The 14,553-nt window shown below is 38.9% G+C and overlaps 1 protein-coding gene and 1 pseudogene across 1 annotated transcript in view; one reads left to right on the top strand and one right to left on the bottom strand.

Annotated features, from left to right (window-relative positions):
• The window catches only part of GK (glycerol kinase), a 77,106-nt gene that overhangs the window by 27,746 nt on the left and 34,807 nt on the right, over positions 1-14,553 (bottom strand). The window contains exons 6-12 of the mRNA XM_047715633.1: positions 14,262-14,338; positions 12,076-12,213; positions 8,558-8,668; positions 7,969-8,034; positions 5,120-5,155; positions 4,465-4,532; positions 283-325 (exon numbers count right to left, since the gene is read on the bottom strand). Coding sequence (XP_047571589.1) covers positions 283-325; positions 4,465-4,532; positions 5,120-5,155; positions 7,969-8,034; positions 8,558-8,668; positions 12,076-12,213; positions 14,262-14,338 — 539 coding nt within the window. The remainder of the gene's footprint in view (positions 1-282; positions 326-4,464; positions 4,533-5,119; positions 5,156-7,968; positions 8,035-8,557; positions 8,669-12,075; positions 12,214-14,261; positions 14,339-14,553) is intronic.
• LOC125092583 (uncharacterized) lies at positions 2,144-2,293 on the top strand (annotated as a pseudogene).

Genomic DNA, 14,553 nt, shown 5'->3' on the forward strand with positions numbered 1-14,553 from the left:
TACAAAATGTTTATTCCTTGTTCCAAATTAGATTTGCATTAAGAATCTGACATAGCCTTAGTATAGATATCCCACCAACAATCAAAAACACACATAAAAATTTCAAAGAACCTAAAATAGTTCTTACTAGAGCCACTTAAATTTAGTGATTTTCATCATTTTTGAGCTCTAAATTAAACCCTAATAAAGATTAAATAAAATCTGCGGAATAAGTAACTTAATAGCAAATTATTTATATGAAGCATTATTTATATGAAGTTAGAGAAGACTTTCAAAACCAACCTTGCGGCCTGTATTACATAGTAAGAAACAGCCTGTTCCATACCTATAGTTGGGGGAAGAAGGAACAGTTTGACAAGGTTATTAAAAATAAATCATGAAACATCAATAATACAAATCATTTAAACTGACATACCGTAAGTAATTATCTTAAAGTTTTAGACAATTTCCAAAAGTTTACAAGCATTACATATTCCTTTTGGAATAACGTTTTAAAGACTAAGTCTAGAAGAAAATGTACTTAGTGCAATCCTAATGGAAAAATGCAAGCATAGTATTTAGTACCTAGTCACAATCCAGGGCTATGTGTATAAAATATCACCAAATGACAACAAAGTCTACATCCCAGTCCCAGTGACACTGCTTCTAACCCATGTGGAATGAAGCATTTCACCCATGGGGCTGGCTGCTTAGCTCTGTGATTAGTACAGTCATGAACTGCTATCTTCTGCTATCTTCTGCCCTGGAGGGGAGGGGGGAGGTTAAGACCAGAATGCGGGAAAGTGGAGATGGACCTCAGCCAGAGTGGCATAGAGAGGAAAGCCACTGAAGGCCTCACTTTCCCATTCTCTCTGCAGGGTAGGCCATTCTAATAGGTGGCAGGGTCAGAGCGAGAACGGAACATGGCCGCCATGGAAGAAGTGAATTTATTTTATGGCAGCCATGTAAGTATAAGCTTTGGACTCTGCAACAAGTCTGGCATTTGGACATGAGTGAGTAGTTTTGACGTGTGCCAATCAGAGAAGTAATCCAAAGTGATACCAGTAAGGGTCACAGGGAAACAGTTTTCCATGGAGCTGGCTGTGACTGTCACCCTTGGCGCTCTACAAACCATTCTGCCAAGGCTTGGGATCCCTCCCCATGAGCCTTGCTGCTGTGCAATTTGATATTCCAGCAGGTGGGAGATCAAGGAGTGCTCAGTTCAGGGCCAGGCAGAAGGATCACAGCAAAAGCCACCACTAGTAAGCACTAAGTCAGCAGGCCCCATCATGTGGGTGTGAAGCAAATAGAAACGAAGGGCAATTTTTTTTTTCTAGCAAACATTCTTCCAGGCACCACTGTTGTGAATAAGAAGTAACCCAAGACGGTCTACCTCTTTTCACTCAAATATATTCTTTGCCTGTAGACAAACAGCCAACACATTCAGGGAGCATGTGATTAACGCGCATCTACATTTTTAAAGACACCAGTCAACTAAGATTATGTATGGGTAATAATATATTTATGAAGGAAAACACACAAATCACAATACCCTTTTATTTCCACAATGCTGGAAAAGCTATGAATGTTAAGTTAATCTCCTTTAATAAATATTCTTAAAAATGATTATCGGTTTCATGCCTTAAAAAGTTAATTACCTATTTCATATTTTTAAAGGAGAAATCTGTACCAATTTAGCCCCCATATTAACACCCTGCACACCGAACAATAGTATATAAGTCTGAAGGTACCAAACTGACACAGAGGCTCAAGGCATTTAATAAAAGTGAATTCTTAAGTGAGTATACTTCACATGTAATTAATGAGCATTATCAATGTATGAAGAGACTCTTGCTACCTATAGGCCACAATCTGCAAAGCAGTACACAGGCAATTATTTTCCTCTGAAATTTTATGATTTTTTCTTCCCAGACATCAAACATACATGGAGCTTTCAGCATTTATATGGGCTGCCTATCCTCTCTCAAGACGGTACTGTGTTTGAGCATCCCAGAAAGATGTCTGACTTTTCTAACCTCTGTGATGGTGAAGGCTGCCCACTATCCCTTATGGAGGAACGAGCCACAGCTTGCCCACAGGAAGAGGGTGAATGGCCCCAGCCGAAGCCACGAGGGTCAAGGCTTCCTTTAGAATACTTAATGCCAGCTTTGCGCAGTGGCAGTATCGTAGCCAATGAGGTTTATCCGAGGCGCGATTATTGCTAATAGAATACTTAATGCCTCTGGGGAGAGAGGTCATCTATCTTAGGTTCTTGTCCTTAAAAGCAAAATTAAATGTTCAAATAATCCACATTCATTCAAGAAAAATCAGAAAATACAGAAAAGCAGAAAGAAAAATGAGAATCACCCATAATCCGTTCCTCCGCACTAAAACAGAGATGGGCTTTCCAGTGAATTCTGACCTACCTGTCCTATGCTCCCGGCTGAGGTTTGAAGAGACTGAGTCAATTCTCAGCCCCACCCTCTGCAACCTCTTTGGACTTCATTTTGACCATCGCTTCTCTCTCTTTCATTTTACAACTCCCATCTGGTCTCTACTCAGACTCCAAAAAATACAATTCACAGTGGCTGTGCAGGTACTCCATAAGCCCTCCCTGGCTTAGACTAACCCTTCAGGACTTGTGTGATAACACTTCCGCAGGAAGGGAGTCAAAAGAGGAGGAAAAGCCAACAATTTTATAGGGAACGTCCCATGTGCTCTACACCATGCTAGGTACTTGACAGAGGAGAGAGACCCTCTGATTTACTAGCACTAGCGTGCCTGGCAAAGGAAAAAGGGCGGAGGGAAAAGAGCCTAGTTTTATGTCTGTTGACTCCTGGTGCAGCTGCCTAGAAGCCGGAAGAAAGAGGATGTTCCCAGACCTACGCTCACGCTTGTTCAAGCTCTCTTAGTCATAACCTCAGGATACCTTGATCTGCAAGACTTTACCTATCTCCCCTCCTCCCCCACCAAACCTCACATGGATGATGTCACACTGTCACATGAGGACCGCTGAGCACGCCAGACCACAAGCGCAATTCATTAAAAAGGTTAGACATTCCATTATTCACAAAAGAAGAATTTAACCACTGCGGTTAACATTGATGACATAATTAGGAAATCCTCTAGAAAAAAAAATAAATGTAGATAGTCTCCTGCTGGGTCAATGTGCGTCTCTCCTACATAGAGTACAGTAACACAAGAGAGGTTCAGAGCCCCAGCTAAGTGGAATCAGACGGATCTGGGGGCAAAGACCACTTATTTCACTGATCAGCTTAACTACTCTGAACAGGTTTTCTTATCTGAAAAATGCAAGAAATCTTCTCTCTTAGATATGGGGCTTGTGACAGATTCCCCATGATGGAGTAGTAAGGAGACAAGATTAGGAAACAAATTCACCAAACCTCTACTTCCATCATTCCTTCTACTTCTTTTTTTTTTTTAAAGATTTTATTTATTTATTTGACAGAGATCACAAGTAGGCAGAGAGGCAGGCAGAAAGGGAGGAGGAAGCAGGCTCCCTGCTGAGCAGAGAGCCCGATGTGGGGCTCGATTCCAGGACTCTGGGATCATGACCTGAGCCTAAGGCAGAGGCTTTAACCCACTGAGCCACCCAGGTGCCCCTCCTTCTACTTCTTGTAGAAGGAAAAACTCTAGGTAATGAGGAGAAAGCACAATGCCAGGAAAACAGCATGGAAAATCCCACAAAAATATACCTTTACAATTTAGTGAGAAAGACTAGGGCAGGAACAGTATATGTGGAGAAATATAGTTCATTTTGAAATTTTTTCTTTAAATTAAAAAAAAATTAAAGATGTTATTTATTTGAGAGAGAGAGAGAGATAGCCACCAAGAGAGAGCATGAGCTGGGCAAGGGCGGTGGGGCTTGAGGGCCAGAGGCAGGGGGAGAAAAGACCATCCCCCGCCTCCCCACACTGAGCAGGGAGCCTGATGTGGGGCTCGATTCCAGGACCCTGGGATCACGACTTGAGCTGAAGACAGACACTTAACCACCTGAGCCACCTAGGTGCCCCAAACATTTATTAAAGTATTCTCTACACCCAACCTGGGGCTTGAACTCACGACCCTGAGATTATGAGTCACATGTTGTACAGACTGAGCCAGCCAGGCGCCCCTGAAACATAGTTTAAATCATGGCTCTTCCTCCCCTCTGCTCTGCCCTCCTCCACTCCCCATCCCCACCCCACCAAAACCATTAACGCCTTAAACCAAAATTTAGTTTCTGGATGGAAAAATGTATTGAATTAAGATCTTTTCAAGCCTCAGCAGTGTGTTTACATATGGCATAATGTATTTTATTTGAAGAAAAGAAGGAAAACTAAATGGCAAAAAACTTATTGGAACCCCTAAGCTATTGATTTTTAGCCTGGATGAACTTCAACAGGTTTTCCTCATTCAAAGGACCAAAGGGATAAACAAACAAACAAAACACTACTGGTTCTTGGGTCTGTTTCTTCAACTCACGTATTTTTGGCTTGACCATCCTGGAAGCACATTTGTCCCACCAATGCAGCAGACTGGTCCCCCAAACACTGAAAGCATAAATGACAATAAAGAACACTAAGACAGTATCATTACTTTCCCCTTTAGAACAGCCATAGGATTTATTTTTCCTTTCCTTTTTTTTTTTTTTAAGATTTTATTTATTTATTTGACAGACAGAGATCACAAGTAGGCAGAGAGGCAGGCAGAGAGAGAGGAAGGGAAGCAGGCTCTCCGCTGAACAGAGAGCCCGATGCGGGGCTCGATCCCAGGACCCTGGGATCATGACCTGAGCTGAAGGCAGAGGCTTTAACCCACTGAGCCACTCAGGCGCTCGCCTTTCCTTTTTTTAATCAAGGAATGAACTGTCTTGATTTCTGCATTGATTCCATTTGGCCATTTCCCCATTTCCTAATATCCCCTACAAGATATTAGGTATGGGAAGGAAGAGTTAGAATTTGGTCAAAATGTTCTCAGTGGCCCACACTGTGGCACCTAAGAACAAGAATCAGCCAATTCTGCTGCTTTCACCTTTTTTCCATAGTTTCAGAAGGGGTAGATTGATTAAGATAGAGGAAGAAACCCCCTCACATGGAAGCAGGTAAGGTTGGGGAAGTAGCAGGGAGAGGAAACTTACCCCAGATATTGGCACACCTTCCAAGGCCCCAGCTTTCTAATAAAATTTTAAAAAAGGATTATGAGTAATCACAAACTATTATCTCTACTAACACAACTGCAACAGGAATGAACACAAACAGCAACATGCCAGAGCATGTGGGCAGACAAGACAAAGCAAGTGTTTCAACTACATATTTGGTTCAATGACAGATACGAGACATATGTGTAGAATGACAAGACAACACATGGTATTGGTGAATCGACGTCAAACACTGGGCTGGGAATCAGAAGACAAGGGGTCTACTCTTGGTTAGTTAGTGTTAAGTCCCTGAGCAGGCTGCTGAAACCTCTGTATGCCTCAGTTTCTTGATATATAAAATGGAGTCTAGGTAACATGAATGCCTAGGTCTGATAGCTCTTTGTTATCATTGCCATTAATAAGGAAAACCAAAACATCCTTTAAAACAAACATATGAATAGCTATCAAACTGGCATGGAACAGCCTCATTTTGGAAGGTTTTATTTTACCATGTATCCTTCCTTAACCAAACTGCTTTTAAGAGAAGTAAGAAACCCAAGAGCATTTGGGTCTTGGGTATTATTTGTTCATAGCCGACATCATTCTTCAAATTTAGATAAGCAAGAGTTAATTTAGGTCACACATAGTGGTTTTTATTTAGATCAAATATGGCTAGCATTCCAGGGAGAAAAATGAGATTTTTTAAGTGGCTGTGTGTTTTACCAAACTTCATTTTTTTAAAAAATTCTAATACAAAGGAATTTCTACTGGTATTAAGGAATTAGGGGGAAGGAACGTGATCCACGAAGTAGTGTGATGTACTAGGAACAGGGCCAAAAAAAAGCTTTCTATGGACTTCCCCCTTGGTCTCCCACTGGTGAGCCTCTAGGAGCTTCAGATTTCCTATCCAGAAGAACAGAAGCTGCCTCACATAGCTACGATAAGGAAGCAATAGCATATATGTGGAAACCCTGTACAAAATAGAAAACATCTTCTAGATGGTGGATATTATTTTATTTCTTTCATGCCTTCTGTTTAATTCAAGACCTCTCTTTTTTATTTACTGGATATACTCTTAGGAAACCTGAACCTGGATAATAAGCGAAGGGCACACTTCATACGGAACTGAAAGTGAACCCGTAGGAAACTGAGAGGCTGTCTATCTTCATATATTTTAAATACGAGAAGGCTTTGCTGACACTATGGAGGTATTATCAAACTACCAGCGGGATCTACTCATGTGCATTCCAGCACATAAAGCGCTCCTTTTCCTTCACAGGGAGGGGGGGTGGTTTCTGGAGGATTCCTGGGAACATCCTCTGGTGAAGCATGCAGAAAAAGTGACAGTGCATTTCCAACTAACTAGTCTGAAAGGCTGGTCAAGTTTCACTTACAATAGGCATTTAGGACATTTAAAAACCACGTCTAATTTCCCTGTTAACACCAAAGCCCAAAGCACATCACAACTGTACTTTGTCATGGGGAGTATCAGAATTTCTCATTCCAAGAAACTAGCTTAGTCTTTTACTTTGAAACACCACTTTCAGTGTTATGGAAAACTTAAAAACAAATAGACATGACTGAGTTTAAAGAAAACCTAGAGCTTGCTAGAGCTTATAGCAATTTGGAGGGTCATGGAGATTCTAGATAAATCTGCTTAGTAGTAAATGGACTTCTTCTTGTCTAAAACTAAACGGAAATGCACTGTTATCTTTTCCAAATGAATGGGTAGCATAATTGGTGGGCAACCTACTCACCAGGCTATGAGAGATTTTCTATAGTCAGCAAGGGGGAAAAAGGAGGACAGAAGCACAATATTTTAAATGCAAGAAAAAGACTAGGCCAGTAAATGCTTTTCCAACCATTCTCTAAAACTGTTTCTCAAGGATAAGTTTTTTTCTCTGACCCCACGCAGTCTGTAGACAGCTATGAAGTCATCTAAGCACTTTTACTGCAGTTGAGCCATGCTTCTCTTAGAAACTTCCATGATGCTTTACAAGGCTTTTTTATAAATGAAATATTTACGAACTCTGCTCAAGCTTTATCCAGAGCACTTAGTAATCAACTCTATTATTATTAACTCTATAAGTACAGTTTCTATTATCTGTCATGAAATGTCTAAACAATGTATTTTTCTGGTAACTGACCTTAGACATATTTTTATATTTTATCGTAAATTCTAGATTTTTGTGCTCAAATACCAGTTCAAATCCTCCTGGAGGTTTTCATCCCTGACGTGTAATCAGAGATACTCAATGATGCTAAGCACACTTTTTGCTGAAAGTACTTTTTCTCCCAGTTTTAGTGAAGGCAACAGTAAAATGTCCCTTATGGAAACCAGTTTAATTAGCAATCACAAATCAGAAACAGACTCTTTGTTTTCGGTTTCTTTGCTAAAGTTTTGCTCAGGCTGACAAAAAATCTAATATAAAAACGTGGTCTGGCCATGAAAAGACATACAATAGGAGAAAGAACACTAAAATGTGAAGAGTCCTTCCTCTAAATTGTAAGCACAAACTACTAAAGTTATTTCAACTAAAAGAATAAACAGGCTCAAACATTTCCATGCCACCCTCTGTAGTTAATTATTCCATTAATACTTTGAAAGTAGAATACTTAAAGAACGGCCAATTAAAGTTTATGAAATATAAAACCAATTGGTAAAAAGGATTCTAAAATTTTTAAGTTATAGAACTATTTAAGCAGCACTAAATTCTTAAATTATATACTACCACACTTACAGAAAAGTCACAACTCTCAAACTAGAAAATGTCACACAACTGACTTGAATTCTGAATAGTAAAGCTTTTTTTTTTTAAATGAAATTAATTTTTTGTTGTTGTTGTTACCATTAGGCCATAGATCTCAGAAGAACTCCGGACATTTGGAAGAATCTTCATCGGAATTTCAAAAAAATCTGAAAAACAGTAAGAGAAGACTGGTTATATAACACTATTTTAAATAAATATCTAGAAATATTTATAAGTTTTTAAAGATAAAAATGTAAATAGCTATTAAAAATGGACATATTTGAGCATGGAGTTAAATAATAAGCCAGCAGAACATAGATATATGTTTGGGTATTTATCATTCTATCTTTATACAAGCCGATAAAAAATAAGAAGCACGCAGAAAACAAAGTACTTTTTTTTTCTTACAAAAGATTTTTCTAAAGAAACCTAACTTCCTAATCAAGACATTAATTTGGCCTGTTTGCTATATATTCATCAATAGTCTCTTTTTTGAAATACACAGTATAGACTTGTATATTTGTAGTTGACATATCGACAAAGTTTCTTGCTCCACCAACATAAGAAACTAGTAAGATTTATATAGTAAGTAATAGTAATTAGTAATTATATAGTAAGTAATAGTAAAAGTAATAGTAAGATTTATAAATAGTAATGGGAAATGCTTTTTAGGGCAAAACACAACTCACTCGCAGAGCTCTTTATCCCATTCCAGAGAGTGAATGTTGAAAAGCATCGTCCTACTTGCATTTGTTACATCCGTACAGTGGACACCTCCATTGGCCCCTCCTGTCAAACTCTAGACAGAATAAAAAGACAGGTTAGATTTGTACTAATTTGCTATTTATTTATTTTTATTTTTAAAAAGATTTAAAAATATTTAGATTTAGTTGAGAGAGAGGAGAGAGAGAGAGAGGGCATGTGAGCAGGAAGAGGGGCAGAGGGAGAGGGAGAGAATCCTCAAGCAGACTGCCCGCTGAGCACAGAGTCCAATGCAGAGCTCCAAATCAGGACCCTGGGATTGTGACCTGAGCCAGTATCAAAAGTCAGATGCTCAACCAACTGAGGCACCCCCTAATTTGCAATTTAATTTACACACTGTCAAGGGCCATAATCAGTAGCAGAGTGCATGAAGCAGGGAATGGAATATGTCAATCATTTAATTTTCTAGTTTTCAGCAGTGTCCAATAGAAATACAATGCTAGCTGCATACATAATTATAAATTTTCTAACAGCTACATTTAAAAATATAAAGAAGGTAAAATTAATTTTAATACTATATATTTTATTTAGCTCAATATAGCCAAAGTACCCTTTTATTTATTTAAGATTTTATTTTTAAAAGTTTTTTCAAATTACTCAATATGGGGCAGAGAGTACTTGAAAATACGAATTTACAACCAATATGAAATTACAACCCTGAAATCAATAGTTGTATGCTCCAGTGGCTGAAGAGACCAGGCATCCCCCAAAACATCCTTTTAATATGAAAAATTATTACTGAGACAACTTACCTTATGTATTTATTTATTTTATTATTTTTTAAAAGATCTTATTTTATTTATGTGACAGAGACAGACAGACAGCAGGGACAGGAACACGGGCAGTGGGAGTGGGAGAGGGAAAGCAGGCTTCCCGCCGAGCAGAAAGTCAGATGTGGGGCTCGATCCCAGAACCCCAGGATCAGGACCTGAGCTAAAGGTAGACGCTTAACCATCTGAACCACCCAGGCACCCCTATTTTATATTATTTTATTTTATTTTATTATTTTAATTAATCTCTACATCCAACATGGGGCTTGAACTCACAACCCCTAGATCAAGAGTGGCATGTTCTACTGACTGACCCAGCCAGGCACCCCAACATTTCACCTACTTAAGCATAGTATATATTTTACACTCACTGAACATATCAATTATTTGATATTTAATATTTGATATGGCTAGGAAGCAGTGCTTTCCCATATTTGAAGTGTTCAGTAGCCACACGTGCTTAAGTGGCTACCACATTAGACAACAGCATTCTAGTAAATTGTTAGCTAAACCGAAAAAACATCAGTTTTGTTTTCATCTGTTATCTTTGGAAAAGGCAGTCTTACCACATTTGGCAAAATGAAATATATCAGCATGTCTGCCTCTTCAGGATCTTATAGAACTCTGTGCTGCTGTTCCTCTGTTTGTGATTTAGTTTTTTGGAGTAACGATTCTCACTGGGTTGTGCCTACCCAAGTATGTATCCTGAAAGCAGAGTTTTAAAATCTCCTGTGTTAATACCCCCCAGCACTGCTGCTTTCTTTTGTGTGGGAGCAGTAAGAGGTAAGAAAGGAACAACAGAGCAGCAAAGGAATCTCAGACAAAAAAAAAGAAAGAAAAAAAAAGATAAGGCATCTCAGCACCTACGCCCCCAACCCCCCAACCCGCAGCTAACTGAGCTCCCTCCCTCAGCTCACAGGGGCCCCATCCTGCCTTACTCTGGTTTCAAACAACTGACTGTCAGAACTACTGTGAGAAGTATTTCAATGTGACGGGTATGAAAACTGCGGGCCAAGTGAGCACCAACCCGGGCGTGGCCTGGCCAAGCACAGGGAGGGCTGGGGAATGCACTTCTTCCTAGTGCTGGTTCTAGAAGATCTGCTTTGTGGATCTGGCAAGTGAGAACAGGGACAATATTCCTCTGAAGCTCTCCTGAATGTTGAAAAGATAATCACATACTTACTAAAGTAATTACAAATGAAATGGTATGTGTGGGGATTTGCTTTACACTTATCTGTGGGGAGAAGAGTGTGTGAGTGTAGCTGAAACAAGACTGGCCATAGTTGATTGCCATAGCTGGTACACTGTTGCACAGGTCCATTACACTATTCACTCTCTTGGGTATAGCTGAAAATGCCCATAGTAAAAATAACAAAAGAACAAACAAAGAGAAAGGGGAAGAGAGAACATGTACTTTTGAGATAACTCTGGGAAATGTCTAAAATGTTAAGTTTCTACTCATCTGTGTTCAGCTTAGGCAAAAAGATTATACTTCAAAATTCCATTATGATTTTTTCATATTATGGCTTAATAAGAGACAGCTGCGTAATGCTGAAAGCCGAGGATAGTCACACAGGTGTTCTATTATGTTAAATAGTTACTTCCTTTAAGAAATGACCACTGGAGGGCGCCTGGGTGGCTCAGTGGGTTAAAGCCTCTGCCTTGGCTCAGGTCATGATCCCATGGTCCTGGGATGGAGCCCCACATCGGGCTCTCTGCTCAGCGGGGAGCCTGCTTCCTCCTCTCTCTCTGCCTGCCTCTCTGCCTGCCTCTCTGCCTACTTCTGATCTCTGTCTATCAAATAAATAAATAAAATCTTTAAAAAAAAAAAGAAAAGAAAAGAAATGACCACTGGAAAAGAGCACATGATAGGCAAGAAGAAAAAGACTACCTAAATTATGAATTACTAATTAATTACCTAAATTACCTTTTCTAAAGATAATAAATATGAGATGTGGTTTTGGTAATCACCCTCCATTTTTATGGCAATAAAGCAAGAAAACTAAGGAAGACGTAGGCAAAAATGCCTTTTATTCCAAAGCATCTATTTAAAAATTTTTGAGGAAAAATTCACATTAACCATTAATCAGTTCAAAGCAGACAACTCAGTGTCATTTAGCACATTCATGATGTTGTGCACCCACACCTCTCTCTAGTTCCAAGATATTTCCATCACCACAAAGGTATACTCTGTATCTATTAGTAATCATTCCCCCCTTCCCTCAGCCCCCTACAACTCTATTCTTCTTTCTTTTTGCAAAAATGCCTCCTAAACAGAGGCAGAAATGTTCTGCGGTCTCTCAAGTGGCTTTTCTTAATAATTTTGCCAGCTAACAAGATTCAACTCGAGGTGCCTGGTGGCTCAGTTGGTTGAGTGACAAACTTTGATTTTGGCTCAGGTCATGATCTCAGGGTCATGAGAACGCACATCAGCTCCAAGCTGGGCATGGAGCCTGCTTAATATTCTCTTTCCCTTGTCCTCTGCCCCTCTCCCAGCTCATGCATACACACACACACACACACACACACACACACACACACACGCTCGCTCTCTCTCTCAAAGAAATAAAATCTTTTTTAAAAAGTTTGAACTCTTAGTAGAAAATAGAAGACAAGACCATCTAAAAAAATTCTCAAAAACTTTCTCCATACATAACATTATATTTAAACGTACCCAAATAAGCCATGAATCAATGGTCCCAAAAAGAGCTCTATCTTCTTCAACAGCCCTTTGAACTTTTCTCACATTGTCAAGGAGCCAACGAAGTTTCACCGCACTGAAGTAAGTGCTAAGTGGAAGGCCTGTCTTGGACTAAACACAGTCATGAAATTCAGCCCGCAAATTGAAATAAAACACCAAACCAAAAACCTCAACAAATCGCAAAATATTCAATGGCCCTAAAGTCAGTCCCATTGTTATATGGATAAAAATAATTTTCCTATCTCATGGCACAGAAAAGCATGTTCATGAACAAAGATCAGCGTGGTATGTTTGCAGTTCAAAGAGCATCCACACTGCAAGGTAAAGAGAAAATTAAATGACACAACACCCTATAATCTAGATGGTGTGCAAGTAGATGTTAGCTTTTGTGTTATTACGTACAGAACCTAGTCTGAAATTCTGCCTTTTCATTTTATATTTCATGAAAGTGAAAATTTAAACTATTAAAAATCAGAGTATATTAAACGGTAACCAGAAAATTTTAGGTTTTAAAACACATATAATACACTTGTATGTGTAAAAAATATAAATATATACACAAACACACATATTCAAATAACGTAAGTGGAGAATAAAGTAGAGCTCAAGGACATGCCAGAAGAAAGCAACACTGAGTTGCTCTGTATTAAAGTAGTTGTCTAAAAACTCAGCAAGTACATTAAACAAAGGGAGGGTGTACTGAATAAAGGATAAATGCTAAGTATAAAATACATATGGGCTTATCAGTCTTCCTCGAGAACAGATCAGATCCAACTCTTGTTTTTGTTAGTACATTAAATACCAAATATATTTATAAGAGCTGATGAAAGTGGTTAGGAAGATACATACATCAAAATAATGCAACTATCTTTCCCCTCCCCCAATCCTTAAGTTTCCTGATTTATCCCCTAATTACAGTAAGTGATACCTTTTTCCTTCTTATCTGCTATGGGTATGTTTGGTAAGAAAATTCAGACCAGACCAATACTCCAATGCACCCTCTAAGTTATGACTCTTAACTCATGTTTTCTAACTTTCCTAGAAAAAAAGTAAGAACGGTACTCAAAAGTGAGGAGAGGAAGTAAGTTATGAGATTATTCCTCTTTGATTTGAAGGACCAAGGGTCATCCCACAAAATCAACAGTGAGGTAGTTGATAATATCTCGTTTTAATGATTTAGGCAGCAAGTTTAAAAGTTGCCTAAAATGGTACTGAAGTGGGGGGTGGGGTGGAGAGGGTGGTTGGGTTATGGACTTTGGGGAGGGTTTGTGATATGGTGAGTGCTGTGTAGTGTGTAAACCTGACAATTCACAGACCTGTACCCCTTGGGCAAATAATACATTATATATTAATAAAAATAATTTAAAAATTGGAAAAAAAAAAGCACTGAAGAGAAAAACATGCATCGCTTGCAGCAAAGTGCAGCTGGAGCGGGGGTGAGGGTTGAGCAGGGTGACAATGAGGAAGAGAATAGGAAATGGGTAGAGGTATATTTAGGACTAGCTTGATAGTTATTCAGGGGGTGAGGGTAGGGAATGATTTGTTAAATTGCTACAATTAATGGAATTTGAACCCTAGTTTCAGAACCAAGAACCACTGTTTTAAGAGTCCCACTGACAAATATGAAGGGGATAGGCCAAAAAACCAGAACTTCTTTTGGATGGTAGGAGAAGTGGGCCTTGACCTTCATAAGAAAAATACCTTGCCTGTTTCAAAAATTCTCTCTCCCTTAATTCAAGAGCTCTACATATGGGCTGAAATTTATGCACTTTCTAGCAGCCTCCTTCATATGAAAAAACTGGAAGGAGTTCTGTGAGGAGTTGAAGTGACTTTTCTCTCCCTGAATCCCGATGCCTAAAAACTCAAAAGCGTCCAGAATTTTCTAGAAAACAAGAGGGAGTATGGTTTAAGCCACTGGGACACTTTATAATCCCCTCCAGACTATCAACCTCCGAATACGAATCCTCTAATCCACCACAGGGCAAGAAGACAGAAAGGTAATACTTGCGTTGTCCTTAACTGTCTGCAGAGAATAGTGTAACATATCAAATAACTAGTGTGCAACAGGATGTAAGGCCCAATTAGTCTTTCAGGTGAAATCTCTAAATCTTTTTTAAGAATAAGCATTCTTATAGTATACTTTTGAAGAGATCTCTTACCTTGACAAAGTTATTATTTCCTGGAATTCTTTTACTAAGATTCTCAACGGTAGACTGGGTTCTTAGGTCAAGCCACACTACAGACCAAAATATAACAACATATATGAAAAACTTCATTTAAAAAATCAGATCTTACTGAAATCACTGTCAAGTACAGGAGACTGATTAGTTTCCATAAGCAATTAAAATGCTGAGCTTTCAAAGGATTGAAATTAGAAAATTAGAGATGAATGGGCATATTGTTAGAAAAAAGAATAAATTTATGAGGAAGAATTTAAAGCTTTTATGCCAA

Source organism: Lutra lutra, chromosome X (genome assembly GCF_902655055.1).
Source record: "Lutra lutra chromosome X, mLutLut1.2, whole genome shotgun sequence".
In the NCBI taxonomy this organism is placed as follows: domain Eukaryota; kingdom Metazoa; phylum Chordata; class Mammalia; order Carnivora; family Mustelidae; genus Lutra; species Lutra lutra.